General features: G+C 41.1%; 1 protein-coding gene across 1 annotated transcript in view; it reads right to left on the minus strand.

Moving 5' to 3' along the window:
* Positions 1 to 14,440: 14,440 nt before the first annotated feature.
* LOC145393386 (uncharacterized) overlaps positions 14,441 to 20,344 on the minus strand; it is a 12,758-nt gene continuing 6,854 nt past the window's right edge. The window contains exon 2 of the mRNA XM_080267482.1: positions 14,441 to 14,482. Coding sequence (XP_080123608.1) covers positions 14,451 to 14,482 — 32 coding nt within the window. The 3' untranslated portion in view covers positions 14,441 to 14,450. The remainder of the gene's footprint in view (positions 14,483 to 20,344) is intronic.

Below are 20,344 nucleotides of genomic sequence, written 5' to 3' on the forward strand. Positions count from 1 at the left end.
GAGCATAGGTGACAAAACAGATCCTTGGGGGCCGCAGTTTGTGAAGTTTCTGATGTTAGAAGACTTGCCGGCAAATGTTGCGTGTGCACATCTGCCTGCTAAGTAGTTTGCCAGCCATCTTTTTGTGTTACTGTGCATGTTTGTGTTGAGTATTTTGTTTGTGAGGTTGTGGCGGGGGATGGCATCAAAAGCTTTGCTAATGTCTAGTGTGATTAGGAGTGTTCTGAGTGGTGGCCTAGCTGAATTCATGCCATCGAAACCTCTCTGTGCAAGGTCTGTAAGAAGGGTGTGTGTGGAGTGTAGTGGCCTAAAGCCATGTTGTGACTGAGCTAGGGGAATGTGAGGTGTGACTAGCTGTAGTACCAGTCGTTCAGTGACTTTAGAGGGGGTGCAGAGGAGTGTGATGGGGGGATGTGAGGAGGGTAACATGGGGTCTTTGTTGGGTTTAGGGATAGTGATGATATTGCCATGCTTCCGGATGTTGGGTATTATGTTGTGTGAGTAGCTGTAGTTTGATATGTTGGTGAGTGCTTGTATGCCTTGTGGTCCTAGGTGTTTAAGGTGAATGTTGTTTATGTTGTCTGGTCCACAGGTAGATGAGTGCTTGAGGTTGTTAATGATGTGCTTCGTCTGGTTGTAAGTGAAAGGTGCGTAGTCTGGGTCTGTGGGGAACTGTCTCTTACGTCGGATGATACGTCGGTCTTCGGGATGGGGGATTAGATGGCTGACTTATGAAAAGTGATTGATGAGAGTGTTTACTTGTTGTTTGTTTGAGGGTATGGTGTCTGTTGTGATGGCAACGTGTGATTGTGTGGTGTTGCTGTTGGAAAGTGTGATGCTGTTCAGTGTTTTGTAGAGTTTGCTGATGTTTGTTTTGTGGTCAAGTGTTTGGAGGTAATTTTTCCAGTTTAGTGTTTGCTCTTCTGATATTTTATTGTTTATCTGAGTGTTGAGTTCTTGTATTTGTTGTATGGTGTCTTGTGTATGGGGTGTTGGGGCGTGTTGCAGTGTGTCCCGTTGTCTGATGAGGCCTTGAATTTCTGGTGTGAAGTTGGGGTTGTGTCTCTTTCTGTTGCCTCTAGGGATGTGTCTTTTGTCTGCGTTTTGTATAATTGTATTGAAAGTGTGCACAGCGGGGTTGATGTTTGTGATGAGTGTACTGTTTAGTGTTTCGAGATGTTGTTCTGTTTCAGTTACAAAGGCCTCCCAGTTGGCTCTCTTATAATTAGTGTATGTGTGTTTGTGGCCAACTGGGGTGATTCTGGTTTTGGTAGTGATGATGATTGGGAGGTGATCAGAACCTAGGGGTTTGACCACTCTCCATGATGTAGTGGGGGCGAGGTTTGGGGAGCAGAAGGTGATGTCTGGAGATGATGGGAGGAAGAGGGCTTGGTGTGGGATATGGGTATGTTGGCCTAGACTGTTTAGTATGAAAAGATGATCTGTCTGGGATTGTAATACCAGTCCTGTGTCTGTGTCAGGGTTGTTGACATGCCAGGTCGACGACTTGGCGTTGAAATCACCAACCAGAATGATGTTGGGTATGTTGGTGATGTGGTGTATCTGTGGAGAGTAATTGTGTGGTACTGTGGGGGACGATTGGGGGGGAATGTATGTTAGCGATTGTTATATGTGATTTGTTACCAGTGCGTATTTTAATTGATTGTATTTCTGTTGTGGTGTCATGTGGGGGGAGAAGTGACTTTGTGAGTGCACTGGTATCTGCAAAGTTGATGGATTTGTGTACCAGGGTTATGAGTCCACCGCCACCGCCGTCGGCCCGGTCTTGTCGAATGGTGGTGAAGCTATGAAATGTCGGTGTTTTCTGTGCTTTGTATAGTTTTGTTTCTTGTAAGATCGCAATGTGTATGTTCTGTTGTTTGATGAATTGTGTGAGTTCATGTTTTTTGGTGTTTATGTCATCTATGTTTACCTGAATGATGTTTATGTTGTGTGTGCGATGTGTGTTGGCTGCTGCAGCACGGGGGGGAGGTGGTGTGAGTGGAGGGGAAGGGGTAGGAGGAGGTTGTGATGGAGGTAAGGGTTGAGGTGGATTAGGGTGGGTTGGAATGGGAGGAGTTGGGGGACTGGATGGTGTGGGAAGGGTCGGTGGGTTTGGCTGTGGAGGTGTGAAGGAAGTAAGAGTAGGATTGGAAGGGGGGTTCATGGGTGGGGGGAAGGAGCAGCTCCAGGTGATTGTGTAATGTTTTCTGGATGCAAGTGTTGTGGAGGTGTAATGGGTCCAGTTTTTGCAGGGATTGCACTTAACTGAACCCTTCGTCTGTCGGCTCGACGTGATAGGTTTTGAGCATGTTGGACATATGTATTTGTTGGTGGGTCCTGGATTGCTCTCAATGTCCCCGGCAAGAAGAAGTCGTCGAGAAATGACAGCCGGGGAGTCATTTCTCGGTGTAGAAAAAACGGTGTTGTTGTGTGTGTTGTGTTGGGAGATGTTGTACTTGCCCGGGCGACCGAAGCCACTCCCAGGTACTCGAGCCCCGTGGTTGATGGATCTAGTCTGCCAGACAGATCAGGGTTACTCAACAACAAATCCCTCCCATGTCAAGCTTGTGCAGGAGAGCAGCTACAATATATAAATACATATGTACATGATGTACAGTACATTAAGCCCTTTAGTACACTCGTCTTTTTATATTCTTGCTGCTTTCATTTATTTATATTTATCTCAGGAAAAGTCTCTCGTGCTGAAGAAAGTAAAGAAGATTCCAAAGAGCTTTTTTGGTACAAATGCTTTTTTTTTTTTTGCTTAGGTAACTTACTCTCTATCTCTATCTATTGCCAGAGGCCTTAATCCCTTATACAGGGTGGCCACAAACAAATCGTCTCCACGTCACCCTGTCCCCCGCCATTTCCCTGCCCTGCTCCCATTTCACACACCCCTCTCTCATATACCTCTCCATTCCATCCCTCCATATCATCCTTGGCCTTCCCCTCCCTCTCTCCCCCTCCACCTCACTCACATACACTCTCCTCGTCAGTCTCTCACTCTCCATCCTCTCTACATGGCCAAACCACCTCAGTGTGCTTCTCCTAACGCTTCCTATCACATCCACATCCACACCACATCTCTCCTTCACATCCTCATTTGTCAGTCTGTCTCTCCATGTGACTCCACAGGCTCCTCTCAAATAACTCATTTCCACTGCTCTCACTCTTGACTTGTGTCACTCCATCAACGTCCAAGCTTCACATCCATACGTTAGAGTTGGTATCACAATACTGTCATGTAATAACTTTTTCACTTCCATGCTCACTTCCCGGTTTCTTATTACTGCCTTCAAGGAACCAGCAACCATTCTTCCTTGTTGTACTCTTTCAAGCACTTCACCCTCCAAACTTCCATCCTTACTCACCACACTACTCAAGTACTTAAACGTACTCACATTTTCCAATTCCTCGTCATCCAGCCTCACTGTACATTCACTGACTTCACCTCTCTCGAAGACCGTAACTTTACTCTTCCCTACATTCACTTTTAGATTCCGTTTCTTACACACTCTTCCCAACTCATCCACCAGGCCTTGCAGCTCCCCTTCGTCTTCACTTAACAACACAGTATCATCTGCGAACAACAATACAGGGAGTTTCCAAACATTGCCCTCTCTCATTAGGGCCACTCCAACATCCACTTCCCTACCTTGTATCTCTTTTATAATCCTAACTATCCACCTCGATTATTAAAGTGGAAAGTGTGGTTGAAATAATGTAACGATTATTTCTGCTTCCAGATGATATTTTTCCTCTGTTCAGCTTAGGTGAGAGCTCTCGTACTTATAGATAGATAGACAGATAGATAGATAGGTATAGATATAGATATAGCTATAGAGGTATATGTATGTCTGGCGCACCAGTCCTTAGTCATAAAATCCCCCGATTCACCCCCTCCAAACAGTACCAGTCGAAAATTAGTGGAACCTGACTGAAGACCTTTTAAATAATAACTTAGGTAACTTTCGCTAAGAAAATTTGGAGAGAAATTTAAGCTTCTGAAGCTGCTTGATATGCTATGAAATGCTTAAAGCAGTGGTTGCCAAACTGGGTGTCATGAACAATTTCCAAGGAAGGCGTGAGAACCCAAAGGAAAAATAAGAGTGGCCTAACAACTCTGTGTGGGGCGGGGGGTCGTTTCGCGGGAAAATTAAAGATATCAAGAAATTTCACACTGCAGGATGGACGGCACCCCAGTTATTAAAGTTTGAGCATGAAAAGTTAGTTTTTCGTTCATAGTCTGTATATTATCTGCTCTGCCATTTTCACTGTTTATTTCAAATTTCACAAACTGCAAGTGCCAGTCAGTCGTCACGTCCACTGATAACAGCTTCCTGTCTCTTGTATTCACATATATATTCCTTCGAGTGTGTGATGTTTAGTTACCGTGTGAAAAAACATTGACAATTATCCGTATGTCTGTAAACTAAAAGAATGCACATTAGCTTGTGTTTAGTAACAGGAGGAAAATCTGACAAATATAAAGAATGTTACAAACATATATGGGTGAGTTTGATGTTTGTGACTATGAGAAGCTGTTTTACAGTCATGTTGTCGTGTATATGATCATGAACAAGCATGTATTGATTTATGTTTATGACTTTAAGTTGCTGTTTTATGACAATGTGGAAAGGTCTGTGGCCAAGTGGTGATACCTCATAACCAATTAGCAAGCAGTGCTTATGATTACGACCATTTTATCGTGTTTATGACCATGACCGTGTGATGGTGATTTGACTATGCGGTAATGTTAATGACCATGCGGGAGTGTTATTTACCGTGAGGTGGTGTTCATGGTCATGTGGTGGTGCCTGTGACCATTTGGTGGTGTTTGTGAACTTGTGGAGTGTCCATGACCTGGGGGTGTGGTTTTTGACAATGTGCTAGTGTATATTACCATGTGTTGGTGCTTATGGTCATGTGGTAGTGTTTATGACCGTGACCATGACCACTCTGTGGTAATTCGGTAGTGTTTATGACAATGTAGTGCCGTTAATGACGGCGAGGTAGTGATTATGACCATGTGGTGATGTTGATAACCATGTGGTGGTGCTTATAGCCAAGCGATGATGTTTATAACCTATGTGATGTTTACAACCAAACTGTATTGTTTGTGACCATGACTAAATGGTGTTTATGACCCCGAATTTTTTTTTTATGACCATGAGTTGGTGGTTAAGACCATGTAACGGTGTTTATAACTATGACCCTGTTGTTGTATATATGGCCATGTGGTGGCGTTCATGACCACGATCATGTGGTGGGAATTTAGGACAATGTGATGTGGCACTAATTATAAGAATGTGTTAGCGCTCCTGATCATAAGATGGTCCTTATAAACTCTCTAGCGTTGGTGTTATGTTTACTGTGTGTGTGTGTGTGTGTGTGTGTGTGTGTGTGTGTGTGTGTGTGTGTGTTATGATTCAACAATGTCCACAAACAAGTATCTTAGTGAAGATATATTATCCGTGTTGCCCGATCTGAAGAAAAAACACAGGAAAAAAGTTAAATGCTATGGTGAACTGCAGTGTCCTCTATCGAATGCGGCCTTACATTTTAAAAAGCAGCACAGCATCAGTATCGAAACTTTCAGTGTGCTGTGTGCTATCAATATTCTTACGAGTGCTTTCCAAATTAACTAACAGCAAAACAGGATTATTTTTTAACGAGATAAATGAAGGAGAAGGGCGCCTGCACGTGGTGGAACAAAACCTGGTAGTTCCAGTGCCTGGTTATGTAAACGTAACTCAGCACCCCATTCCCCATCCCCCATCCCCCGAAAAGAATGATACTGGACTGCAGAAGGGCTAATTAAACCTGTATGCAACTGGGGTAACGTCAAACTGAAACTTCGACAACAGTAATTCAGGAATAAGTTTTTAAAGTCGAACAATGACAGGAAACGGAGGGAGAAGAAGGGGAAGATGTTGGCCAGGGCTAGGGGAGGCGCGACCCGAAAAAAGTTGAGAACCATTGCCTTAGATCAGTGGTAGTCAACCACGGTGCATGGCGACCCCCAAGGTGCACGAATTTTTTCAAAGGGATAAGGAAATAATGGGGTACATGACACAAAGTGCATAGAAGGGCACAGTATGAAAAGAGCTTTGGGGGGGAACTTTAAGTGTAATGTAAGATATGCATTTAAATAATAATTAAGATATTTAAAATTTGTATCAGCAACAAATATTGCACCGTTATTAGATGGTGTAAAAAGAAATTTCAGTTTGGTAAAAATTTATGGCTGTTGGTGAGGCAGGGCCTAGTAAATGAAGGCAAGTGGTAGCTTTACTTATGGTGAGTTTAATTGCAAGTTAACAGTATCAAGAGCACTGAACTTTTGTTCTCATTGTTACATTTGTATTAGTTGTGTATTTTCCCTCTAAACATAAAACATTTTTAACTTGCCAAGTTTTATTAACTGTAGTCGCGCCGCACGACTCTGAGGTTGTCATTATCGTACCCTGGCAACCTACCATTCAAAAGTGCGTCTGATTTCGTATCATATTATACACGAATCTTAATATTATGCACGAATATATTATACATGAATATTATTATACACGAACATATTATACACGAATCACATGCGTCTCATATTATGCACGAAATCAGTCGCACTTTTGAATGGTAGGTTGCCAGGGCACGATAGTAACCTCAGAGTCGCGCGCCGCGACTATAGTGATAAAATCTGGGCTTTTATTTGTATTAGCTTTAGTATTTACTGTCCAGCAGGGAGCTATATTTTACTTTGTGTACACAAAGGAGACTTACTATCTGTATTTATATTTTACTAGGAGGGGTACCCGGCGTTGCCCGGGCCCCAAAAAAAAAAAAAACGAACACTTTAATCCTTTTTGTTCTAGTTCAGTCTTTCTTTCTACTCAAGAAAGACTATGTACTTCTTTGCTTTTGAAGAGGGATTATAAGAGGTCCAGGAACTTTCTATTTAAGCTTTCGCAGACTAACTCACAGTATTTGTGCGCACTTGTTTACAATTACCTGTGACATCAAATTAACTCCGACCGGTGACCTCAAATAACCTCGGAGGCCAACCTCACATAGCCTATGTCCGAACTGGAGGTCATGTGAGTCACCATGCCAAAAATTGGGCTGCTGGGTTCAGTCTTTCGTGCGTGTATTACTTGCGACCTTAAATGACCTCCGACCAGTGACCTCAAATGACCTCGGAGGTCAACCTCACATAGCCTATATCAGAACTGGAGGTCATGTGAGTCTCCATGCCAAAAATTGGGCTGCAGGGGTACCCGGCGTTGCCCGGGCCAAAAAGGCGAACACTACCAGTGACCTCAAATGATTCAGATCTGAATTCTAACCCCCCTAAAACCATCCTTGGATCACCCTGATTCAGAATATGTAAGGGTCTAGGGGTCTCTGGCAGTTGGTTTGGGTGTGATTGAAGGTCAAACAAACAATGCGAAAGCTGAAATAGAAAGTTTCTGGACCTCTTAAAATCCCTTTTCAAAAGCATATGAGGTACATGGTCCTTCTGGAGTAGAAAGATTGAACTAGAACAAATAGGATTAGTGTGTTCGCCTTTTTGGCCCGGGCAACGCGGGGTACCCCTGCTGGTTGTATTATATGTCAGTCAGCAATTTCACTACAGAAAAAAAATGTCCTGGTTGTTCACTTAGTATTTTCTGTATGCAAACATGGCAGTTTCATAAGAGAATAAACGAACATCAGTGCAACTTGAAAGGGAAATGCATTTTCATGTAGCCTAAATGCATTTTCATATAAAAAACTGGAATGATCGCACGTGTGATGTTTATTCCTTCGGTGCCACTCGAATCTGGTAGTAAATGCATCGGGGTCAAAGCCTTATTCATGTGTGTGTGTGTGTGTGTGTGTGTGTGTGTGTGTGTGTGTGTGTGTGTGTGTGTGTGTGTGTGTGTGTGTGTTTGTAGGAGTCCGGGGTTCGATTCCCAGTTAAGGCGTTAAAGAATGTGCGCACGTGTAATGTGTGTTTCTCCTAAACACTATATATATATATATATATATATATATATATATATATATATATATATATATATATATATATATATATATACATATATATATATATATAATTCCTGAAATGCAATAGGTCAACCCCCCCTTCTTTGGTTGTCAGCCCGTCCATTAAGTTTGGCCCAAATCAGACCAAAACTGCTTATTTTCTCACACAAGCAGGGTCGAACTTTGACTATCCTCTGTGATCGTGATCTTCCGTTGATTTTCCTCAAAATACTCGCACAATTTCTTAATTCTTGTCCAACCTTCAAGCCTTCCACCAAGTTCGTGCTAAACCGGATCAAACCTGTTCTGGTTGCCCTTGCCATGTGACCATGATATTCCATCCTAGTGTCCTCAGAAACAGTATATAAACTCCTCTGGTAACTATCAATCCTGCAACCAATTATGGTTAAAATCGAGTAAAAACTGCCTGAGCTATTTTGCACACACACACACACACACATACCAAAATAATATCCCGTTCGCACTGTCGTGCACGCGGGTTTAACAGTCTTCATTCATTTACAATTAAAATAATAGCAAACAGATTTTGCTTCTAAATATGAGCGTGGTAATTATCTTTTCCAGCATGTCGAGTGATGTATACCCCTACGTAATGCCTGAGGAACCTTGATAATGGCCCCGTACTAGCAATGTTACAGTATCGATAATTATTTATATTGGTGTACTGAGTAACTAATTTAGGGCAGCGTCGTTGTATAGATCAAACTGGGAAATTAATTTCAAGCTTCATCTGTTCAAGCAACGATTTGTTATAATTACATAGTTTACTTATTTTAATTTAAGAATTATGAAGAGTAAAAAAATATCACTACATTCCTGTTATACATTTATTTAATGCAAAAATAAAATAATTATATATTTTTATTTTCACAGCAACAGTAAGAGTAAATCAAAGAGTTCTGTAGCCTTAGGGACAATATGAGTAAAGTCAAGATAAAAGAAAAGCCAAGTGATGTACAAGGTTACCTATCAGAGTTTTCTAGATTCATGAAGCCTATGGTGATATTATACCAACTGTACATAAACACTAGGAAGTATTTTTAAACGATTTTCATGCTTCTGACCTTACTTCTTGACTTCTATTTCTCATCAGCCAAAGGGGTAATTAAATAGTTGATTAAAGATTTATAGGCAGTACATTGCGGAGTCTGTCTATTAAATTTCAATACATTATACATACTCTTATCACAATACAGTAGATAGAAAACAGTGCTGTCGACATAACTGTTTACGTTGGTGAGTCACTCAGTTGATGACCAGTCCTGACTTACTGAATGTGGTGAGCTTCAGCAAAAGTGAAAGTGATCATTAACTAATTTCTAACGATATCAGTTTATGCACCTACTTCTTTCTGCCTTTCTTCCTAACTAAACTTTTGCACATCCTCTTCATAAGTGTTTTCATAATGGTAGTAACATGCACCATCAGTGTTCCACATTCTTGATTTCTATCTAGATTATTTTAACCAACATACTGCCACTATAGTCACATTAATATTAGCCGGCTGACTACACCAGGAATGGTGAATAGTCATCACAAGTAGATTTCAGGGATAACTGAGGATATATTACGACAGGGAGGATTTTTTAAAAGTAGCAATGTATTCATATCTTAATTTTGTGGACATTTCAGGAAAAGCATTTGCAAAAGTATGAAGAGTGAGCTGCATTCATGAACCTGGAAAAGGCTTATGAAAAGGTTGATTGGGATGGCCTGCGACAGGTGTTAGAAATAGATAAACAGGAAGCCCTTAAAAACGGAGACATTCTACCTGATAAGTATTGCTCGTGGAATAATAAATGTTGGTCAATATGGCTCCTTGAAAGTGGGAATTGGTGAAACGGATTTGTTAGCACCATAGCTGTTCAGTACCTACATGAATAGAGATATATGAGAACTTATGAGGAGAGCAGCAAGTGATGGAGAGAAACTAAATCTGAATGGAAATATTTGGACAGTTCTACCCTAACTGTATTCTGATGATTGTGCACAAATATTACAAGCGAATTTTTATTGTCATTATTCTTCAGACACAGCTACTTGCAAAGTATTTTTTTATTAATTTAAAAATAGTTCTGTTGAATAGTAAAGGAAACAATCCAGAAAAGTCATTAATTTCCTGAATGAGTAAATAATATTGTTAATAAATGACTATATACCTCCCCATTCAGCTTATTCTATTAGAAGGGGGGGGGGACCCAGCCCCTCGGCCCCTCCTCTCCCGTGGCAGCGCTCAAGGGCCGAGGTTATAGTTTCATGGTAAGCCAAAGGGGTAACCTGGGAGTTAATGCAAGAACAGCCTGAAAGATTAAATATAACTGACCAAAATGACATGAGATTTTGTTAAGATATAGGTTATTTGAGCTGGTCGAGATGATGAAACTGGAGTAAGCATTTTTTAGGTGTAATGATGCAAGGAAGGTGAGGATAGATAATAGACGGCTAGAAAAGTGAAATTGGTGATTAAGAACATGGTATCCTGGCGACCTCTTGCAGGGGAGTTCCCGGAAAGGACCAAGGCGTCAATAAGATCTACCTACCCTACTGCTGACGTACTTCCAGACGCCAGATTTGATACGAGGTGCCCATGACAGAAGAACCTCCAAGCATTCTTCCCCTGATTAAATAGCAAACCAGCTTCTTTGGTCACCTCATCTCCTTGCACACTCCTCTGCTGTACAACTTTATACCTCCAACCTGTTTTGGGCCGACCTATTCTGCATCTTCCAGTCAGTTACACATTCATAGTCGCTCATTCTCCATCCTCATCACATGACCAAACTGATAAAGGACTTCTCTCCACGTAAGTTCAGTGAATAAGTACACATTTACCATCATCAAAAGCAAAAAACAAAAACATCTTAATCCTGAGATATTGTAAGTCCCCTACCTCCCTTCCCCTTTTTTTAACAAACTGCACTGCATACCTTAGGCACAAGTTACTACCAGATTCTGAGTTATATACTACATCTTCCTCACCAGTTGACCTGTGGTCCGCATCACTGCTGTCATTCAGTTCACTGGGTATATTTACACAGAGGGTCCGTGTCTTCATACGAACTTTCAGCATTGTCTGCAAGCCTACTGCTTCCAGTCTGGTTCCTAGAAGGTTGTGTAGATACTTGAGCTCCTCCGAACTGAGAAGCTACTGGTGCAGAGCTGTAAGTACCAGTTTAAACTTTGTATTTCTTGGAGACAGCCCTGGTTGCATTTTTTTCCAAATACACTGATATGGCTGTATTTGTCTGTCTTTGATCAATTGAATGTACTTTAATAACAATTGCAATAACATTATCACTGATGGCGTACAGTACTTTTGAACACTGAAATAATTTTTTGTGCCTGATCAACCCTGTGTGCTGACGTAGCGTACTGACATCTTGCGTTATCAGCTCAGCGTTCCATCTGTGGCACGCACAACATCAACAGGGTCATCTGAGTTTTTTTTTTTTTTTTTTTTTTTTTTTACACTTAGAGACCATTTGCATCAGGATCCTCGGTAGCACATCCTTGAACATCTTTCATTAGCCGTGTGCGTCAGAGAACTGCATCTGATGCTTGATGATCTGTTAGAAAATTAATCCCGTTAGTTTTTTTTTTTTTTTTTTTCATGAATAACAAGAAAGGAACCATGCCTGTCACACAAGCCTTAAAAAAATGGCTATCCCACATACCAGTATAAAAGTAAAGCATCATTGCGAAGAGCAACACAGTTGTTGTTCAACAGGCATTTGAGTCGCCATCCACTGAAGAGCCAATAAAATCCAGTAAACCATGGACATGGTCCTACAGGCTAACTATATCAACATCAGGGAGAAAATGGCTATATGTGGAGAGTGAATGAAAACAGAATACCAAGAAAGCCGTTGGATATCCAGTTTCGTATAATAATGGGGGCGGAAGACCATCACTGAAACATTGGGAAGAGTGGAATAACATGTAGCTAAATGAAATTACTTCAGCACAGTAAAAAAAAAAAAACATTGTTCAGCACGCAAAAGATTTGGCAATGTAACTCAGTGGAATTTCTGGCACTGACATCACTTAATAGGGATTTCTGGGAGAAATCAAGACCTCAGAGATGGTAATAAAGAGGTATATTAAGGAACAGAAACAAGAAATCACTACCCTGAGAAAATACTTTTACTTTTTCTGACACAGATGTAAATTATAGACACGGATCTGGGTAGGCAATGAAGATGATTTTGTTGAAGGAAGGGAAGGAAGTATTGGGTAAACAAACACAATAAATGCAGTCCCACTCCACAGCAGAAAACTCTATGAAACTGAGAATTTCACAACATATATAAATAATACCATACTAAGTTCTCCGTTCCCCAAAAAAAATTTCAAAAGAGAACTACATTTAGTTATAATTAAAGAAAAAAAAATCTGTAATCCTTCTGGTTGCTAGGCAATGCTTTCGATTAGCACGACTTCCTACTCAACCTGAAAAAAGACTGTGTCTCACCCACTTTATGCAACAGCTGTGGAGTGAGAAAAAGAGATGTGAATAGGTTATACTGGATGTGTATTAAGAGATATTAAAGGACATACTGTAGTGTTATCTCCCTGCACATGCTTATCGACATCCAACACACGACTAACCAGTATATCACTACGACCATCACCACCACCACTTAGAGTTATCATGCCAAAGTAGACGCTACTTCATTCCTATAATTCGTTTGTACAGCAGTAAAATGGTTGCTCCTAAATGGCAGTTTTAGAATAAGAATATTATTTACCAGCCTATGATTTGGTTTTAGTAGTAATAGTAGCAGCCGTGGCTCAGTGGGTTAGAGCGCTCTGCTCTGACCGAAGGGTCAGAGGATCGAATCCACCCAAGGGTCATTGGTAGACATCAGGAAGGGCATCCGGTCATAAAATGCTACACGCTCCAATCCAAAAGTCCTCTACCCAGGGGCAATGCCTTAGCCCTTCGGGGATACCAGGCGTAAAAAAAAAAAAAAAAAAAAAAAAAAAAAGTAAAAGTTGCAACCCCAGACTCGTCTGGACATGCACCCTATAGATACAGGTTGAATTTGCAGTCCACCATCCTCCTTTCCGAGAATAGGGAGGGTATTTAGATGTGTTTGAACAGTATAACCCGGCAGCTTCACCACCCGATTATATTGGTGTCACCACGCAAATGCGTCCCTCTCCAGCACCGATGGTTTAGGTAATGATATTACAAACAACGGAAATGAATTCCTAAATCTGCAGAACTCAGATATAGCAAAAATTTTCTACTCTGTAATATTTTCTTTGGCAGGAGCATTCCATAACACGCACAGCAACAATAGTGATAAAAATAATGAGGAACATGTCTGTCTGTAAAAAATGATAATTAAACTGGCGTACAGCATATTTATCACAATTAATATGTTATTTCAACTGACACGTACAAATTTGCTTGAAAATAGGCTGATCTCGAACATCCATGGCATAAGAGCAAACATACAAGTAAAGTACACGTTAATCAATTGCTGCATTTTTTATTTACCTAATGTATAAACTTTGGAATTAACACAAATAAATAGCTTGCTACTTTCCTGTAGTAACGTTTTTCGATAAATTATGACGTTTTAGACACCATTTATTGACTTAGTACTTGCACCACGCTTGCTGTTTTGTTTATAGGCAACTGGTGCAACTCCCAGACTGTCCAGGCGCGCCCCAGTGTACACCACCATTTCAAAAACGTGGCTGTCTGGTCATCCAGTGCATGTCCGAAGTCATCCAAAATGTAAAGTGATTTCGGACAGCAGTAAAATTTCACTTCCCATAAAAAAATCTACCATGATTTACAAACTTTTGTTAACATGAATAGCTAACTAACTGAATATTATACACACCCTAAGAACACAGCGTTGGATCTAGGTCTTCAACAAGAAACTTCAGCTTAAAAAAACTCAGCGTCCGAGATCAACCCAGTTGATGCTATCTCAGTAGTACTATCTATACCTGTTCTGTCTCGAAACTGTTCTAAATATCAGATCTTTTATTGCCACACTGCACATCCAACTAACAATTCCAATCCCATTATTTACAAGCCTCTGTTCAGTCTCCCTTTTGACTGCTATGTTTCTCTACCGTTTCTAACATGTGTACTGTCCATTCTCCAGCCATTTTCAATACTGTCAGTGGTAGCTCCCAGATAGCAAAACTCATCCACGTATTCAGAAGACACGCTGTATCAGAGAAATGACAGACAGACACACAGACAGACAGAGAGATAGACATATAAAATCACTTACTTTTTCCCGTGTTTTAACTCTGAAACCGAATGCTTTCATCATTTTAGAAGGTTACAGATCACGTTAACAACCTCGAGGTCTTCAGGAGCTGGAGTAACTTTACTGTTGATCTTCCTTTCCAGTCACTGCAGCTGCTCCTTCAGGTCACGCAGCCGTAGTACTTGCAGTAAGAAGTCCTGAAAAGACAACCCTTAAATATTTAGACCAACAGCATTTGGATATAGAAAAATACAGTGATGGAGAGTAGTGGATTAAGCGGGTTAAATGTGGATGGCTCCCTTAAAATGTGAATTACACCCTGGTAGGAGCTTTCTTGATGGGTAAAAGCACAAAAAAAAAATAAAGGAAAACTCTGGTGTGCAGAAACATAACAGTAACAAATATGCATATGGTTCTTCTAAGAGTAGAAAAATTTTATGTATGAATTATTAATTTTCTTTAAGAATTACGGGTACGTCTGGAAAATGGTCCTCCCCTAGAGGTCCCATCCCCCTTTGAATATCATATATATATATATATATATATATATATATATATATATAAAATGCAAGAAAGAAGGAACCAAAGGCCAGGAGCCCGCAAACCGTTCCTTCCAAGAAAAACAAAAACAATACAAAAGAGAGCCAAATTCATGATCCGTTCATTTCGAGATGCCTGAACACACTGCGTTTGAAAGACTGGAGATCATAGGAAGATATACAGACAGAGGGAGACAGTTCTAGAGTTGACCTGTTGCCTAAATGAAGGACTGGGAGTAACGGTTAACTCTTGCATTAGAGAGTTGGACAGAAAAGGGATGAGAATTTGTTGCTAGACGGGTGCTACACACCTGACGTAGAGGTGGGGGGAAGCAAGCAGACAGTTCAGAGGAGCAGTGACCACTGAAGTAGCGATAGAAAAGAGATAAAGATGCAACAGTGAGGCGAAGAGACAAAGATTGAAGGGAGCCAGCAAGAGGAAGATAGTTAATAAGACGAAAAGCCTTTGACTCCACCCTATTGAGAAGAGCTGTATGTGGGGAGCCTCCCCACACATCAGAGTTGTACTCTAAATAGGGGTGAATAAAACTCGGGTATAAAGTCAACAATTGTGCAGGGGTAAAGAAGGTACGGAGTCGGCTTAGCACACCTAATCTCTTGAAAGCAGATTTTACAAGAGATGCAATATGATCTTTCCAAGATAAGTCCCGAGTGAATGAAACCCCAAGCATGTTCAAGGATGATGCAGGATTAAGCTGAATATTATTAAACCTTAGAAGGTACTCCTGTGGAAGACTGTGTTGAGTTGATAGGTGTAAAAACTGAGTTTTCGATGCATTAAACACAACAAGATTATTTTTACCCCAGTCAGTGATAAGAACCAAGTCAGACATTAGGTGTGCCATAGCCTCATCCCTTGTTTGTTGAAGTAACTGCTGAGATGGACACTGTGGAAACCAAATGGAAAGGTGAAGGGTGGAATCATCAGCTTGCGAGTAGATAGGGTTAGATGTACAGCTTAGAAGGTCATTAATGAATTAAAGAAAGAGAGTTGGTGATAGGAGAGAGCCCTGAGGAACACCACTGATGATAGATCTAGGAGAAGAACGATGGACGTCTACAACAGTGGCTATAGAATGACCAGAAAGGAAGCTAAGGATGAAGGAACAGATAGAAGGATAGAAACCGTAAGAGGGCAGTTTGGAAATTAAAGATTTATGTAGACTCGATCGAAAGCCTTTGAGATGTCAAGTGCAATGGCAAAACTTTCGCCAATGTCCCGAAAGGAGGATGACCAGGAGTCTGAAAGGTAGGTGAGAAAATCGCCAGTGGAGCGTCCCTGACGGAACCCATACTGACGATCAGAAAGAAGGTTGTGATAGGAAACATGCTTTAAAATTTTTCTGTTAAGAATTGACTCGAAAACTTTTGAAACACAGGATGTTAAAGCAATTGAACGATAGTTAGAGGGTTGGGAATGGTCACCCTTCTTTGGGACTGGCTGAATAAGAGCAAACTTCCAGCAAGAAGGAAAGGTACAAGCTGAAAGACAAAGGCGAAAGAGTTTACTTAGGCAGGGTAAGCACTGAAGCACAGTTCTTGAGGACAACAGGAGGGACTCCATCAGGCCCATATGCCTTAATAGTATTGAAGCCAGTGATGGCAGAAAATACATCAGCTGAAGAAATTTTAATGTCAGCCATGAGGATGTCAGAGGGAGGAAGTGATGGAGGAACAGCACCGGAATCATCTAAGGTGGAATTGTAGGAGAAAGTCTAAGTGAAGAGATCTGCTTATCTGTGGAAGAAATAGCTACAGAGCCATCAGAATAGAAAAGAGGAAGGAAGGGTAATGAGGTAAAGTTGTTAGAAAGGTTTTTGGCAAGGTGCCAGAAGGAGCAAGAAGAATTCGAGTTGGAAAGTTGAGAGCACTTAGTACGGATGAAATTATTTTTAGCAGTGCAAAGAACAGACTTAGCACGATTCCGGGCAGAAACATAAACAAGATGTGATTCAAGGGTGGGTTGGCTCTGGTACCTTTTATAGGTCCTCTCCCTGTTGCGGACAGCATTAGAACAAGCGTGATTAAACCAAGGCTTTCTTGCATTAGTCAAAGGATATGAGAAAGGAATGTATGCTTCCATGCCCGAGAGAATAACCTCTGTAATGCGCAAGGCACACTCAGATGGCTCCCAGCTATGGAAGCAATAATCATTCCATAGAAAATCAAAGAAGTACTGTCTGAGAGCCTCTCAATCTGCAGCTCCAAAATGCCACAGACGACGTTTCTTTGGAAAGTCCACAGGCTGCACCAGAGCGATAGGATAGGTTAAGATAATAAGGTTGTGATCAGAGGAGCCTAAGGAGAGAAAAGGTTAACAGTGTAAGCAGAAGGATTAGTTGTAAGGAAGAGGTCAAGTATGTTGGAGCTCTCTCCAAGGCGGCCAGGGATACGGGTAGGGTGCTGTACAATCTGCTCTAGGTCATTAGGGATAGAAAAGATGTATATTTCACCAGGTGGATCAGTGAAAGAGGAGGAGGGCTAAAGGTGGTGGTGAACATTGAAATCTCCTTGAATGTAGATTTCAGAGAAAGGAGAAATGGATAGAATGTGTTCCATCGTAGAAGTAAGATAGTCGAAGAATTTTTGATAGTCAGTAGAATTAGGGGATAAGTAACCAACACAGATTTATTTAGTCAGCGAATGACAGGAAAGCCGAAGCCAGAGAGTAGAGAATTCAGAAGAATCAAGTTCAGGAACACAAGAGCAAGATAAATCGTTGCGTACATATACACAACATCCACCTTTGGCTTTTAAATGAGTTTAGAGAAAGTAGGGGGAAACAGAAAAGGGTTTGCTGTCAGTTGCCTCAGACAGCGTTTTGGTACATGGGAGAACAAGGGTTTGCGCCCCGCCAGGGTAATAAACTTTGGGAGTGTTCTTCCAACCATGAACTGCTTTGGCGGATATAAGGGGTGCTGTGGTTGAACTAGTGTTCCATACTATAATGTATGCTTGCACCCAGTCAGCTTGCGTGGGCCGATTGCACTTGGTTCACAGACTACACACACATCCAAAGCCATTCCAACACTACAATTACACTAACGAGCACCTCTCATCCTACATACAATCTTTACCAGACAGCCTAAGATGTCTGGTAGAGATTGTGTGTGTATATATATATATATATATATATATATATATATATATATATATATATATATATATATATATATATCATCATCATCAGCCGTTTGAGTATCCACTGCAGGACAGGCCTATCCCGACAGAAGTCGGGACGATACAGCCAATGTATCTCTACCAAGTGGCTTAGGCTGTCTGGCAGAGATTGTATGTAGGATGAAGAAGTGCTTGTAAGTATAACTGTAGTGTTGAAGTGGCTTTGGATGTGTGTGTAGTCTGTGAACCAAGTGTAATCGGCCCGTGCAAGCCGACTGGGTATAAGCATACTTTATAGTAAGCGACACTGGTTCATCCACAGCACCCCTTGTGTCCACCAATGCAGTATGTGGCCGGGTGAACACTCCCAAAGTTTATTACCCTGGCGGGGCGCGAACCCTGCCTCACCCGTGTACGAGACACACACTCTGCCACTGTACCACAGAGGCTCCGTATATATATATATATATATATATATATATATATATATATATATATATATATATATATATGAGAGAAAGAGAGATCTGATTATGTGTATATATATTTGTGTGTGTGTCAGTGTGTGTGTGTGTGTTTGTGTGTGTGTATGTGTGTGTGTAAGATACTTCTATGTGCTGCTATATGAACGTTGTATATTTGAGCATATATATAACTGAGAGTGAGTGAAGTGAGAGAGTGGATATGGGAGTATGAATGACTGTGTCAAAGTTTAAAACTTGCTATTCGGTAAGAACTTATGGCCATATTATAAAGGCTGAGAGTGGGGAGGTGTGAATGAGCTAGCAGTTTTTAACGGTTGTTTCTGAACCATGTGGCGATGATTGATATGTTTGACCTTTCTCTGTCGTTGCAAACCTCACTCTGCGAGATGTAGGCTGATCCTATCCAGCCAGGACAGGTGTTTCATTAAACAAGAACAACTTAACTCTGCTGCTCTTTCACCTCGGGAGTCGCCCTTCAGTTCTGTTTTTCTTTAATTGAAAGGAAAAGAAACCAAAGGCCGAAAGAATATTCCCTCCAACGTAAAATAGAAACAAGATAACAGAGAGCCATACTCAAGATCAGTTCATTCCGAGATGCCTAGAAACACTGCTTTTGAAGGACTGGAGGCCAGAGGTAGTAGAAAATACAGACAAAGGAAGACAGCTCCAGAGTTGATCTGTTGCTTAAATGAAGGACTGGGAGTAACAACTAACTCTTGCATTAGAGAGCTGGACAAAAAAAAAGGATGAGAGTTTGCTGTTAGACGGGTGCTACGCGCTCGCCATAGTGGTGGAGGAATGCACGCAGGCAGTTCAGAAGAGAAGTAACCAATGAAGCCACGATACAAAAGAGACAAAAATTAAACAGTGCGACGAAAATACAGAGGCTGAAGGCAGCCAGTAGGAGTAGGAGAGTTAATGAAATGAGAAAACATTTACCTCCACCTTGTTGAGATCAGCTGTATGTTGAGAGCCTCCCCATGCGTGAGAGTTGTACTCTACACAGTGATGAATAAGACCCCTGTATAAAGTCAACAACCGTGCAGGGGTAAAGAAAGCATGGAGTCGGCTTAGCACACCCAGTCTCTTGGAAGCAAATTTTACAAGAGAGATAATATGATCTTTCTAAGACAAATCCCGGGAGAATGAAACCCCAAGTATGTTCAAAGATGATGCAGAATTGAGTTAAATATTGCAAAAAATGAAAGGATACTCCTGCGGAAGATTTTAACGGGTTGAAAAATTTAAGAACTGAATTGTTGGTGCATTAAAAATAACAAGATTACATTCACCCCAGTCAGAGATATGAACCAAGTCAAACATTAGGTGTGCAATAGACATGGAGAATGTCACCCTTGCTAAAATTTGTTCTACGTGGATGTGTACCACTGTGTAAAATATCATGTTCTGGTGGCCACCTTCCCCCCCGTGGGGATTGCCTTAGGGGTTCCATTCTGCCTAAAATATGGTCCGAGTGGAGGTTTGTCACTGTGCAAAATTTGTTTTCCTTGGTTTAAATTATATATATATATATATATATATATATATATATGCAAAAGTGGATATATGTGGATTGACTGAAACTAAATGGAAAGGTGAAAGGATGAGAGAATGGGAATACGGTGTAGGTATATGTGCGGGAGTCAGTGAGAATGAGAGGGCAAGAGAGGGAGTATGTCTGATGATAAGCAAGAAGTGGAAGGAGAATATAAGAGAGTATGGAACAGTGGGTGCAAGGATTGTATGGGTGAGGATGAAAGTAGGTATACAAGCATGGGCGATTGTATGTGTGTATGCTCCAACAGAAGATCGAGTGGCAAGAGTGAAAGATGAGTTTTGGGCGAGAGTAGAAGCATGTATGGACAAGTTTGAGAGGAGCGAGAGAGTGCTGTTG

This window comes from Coenobita brevimanus, chromosome 24 (genome assembly GCF_032717465.1).
Source record: "Coenobita brevimanus isolate Jiangsu-jjx chromosome 24, ASM3271746v2, whole genome shotgun sequence".
NCBI classification, from domain to species: domain Eukaryota; kingdom Metazoa; phylum Arthropoda; class Malacostraca; order Decapoda; family Coenobitidae; genus Coenobita; species Coenobita brevimanus.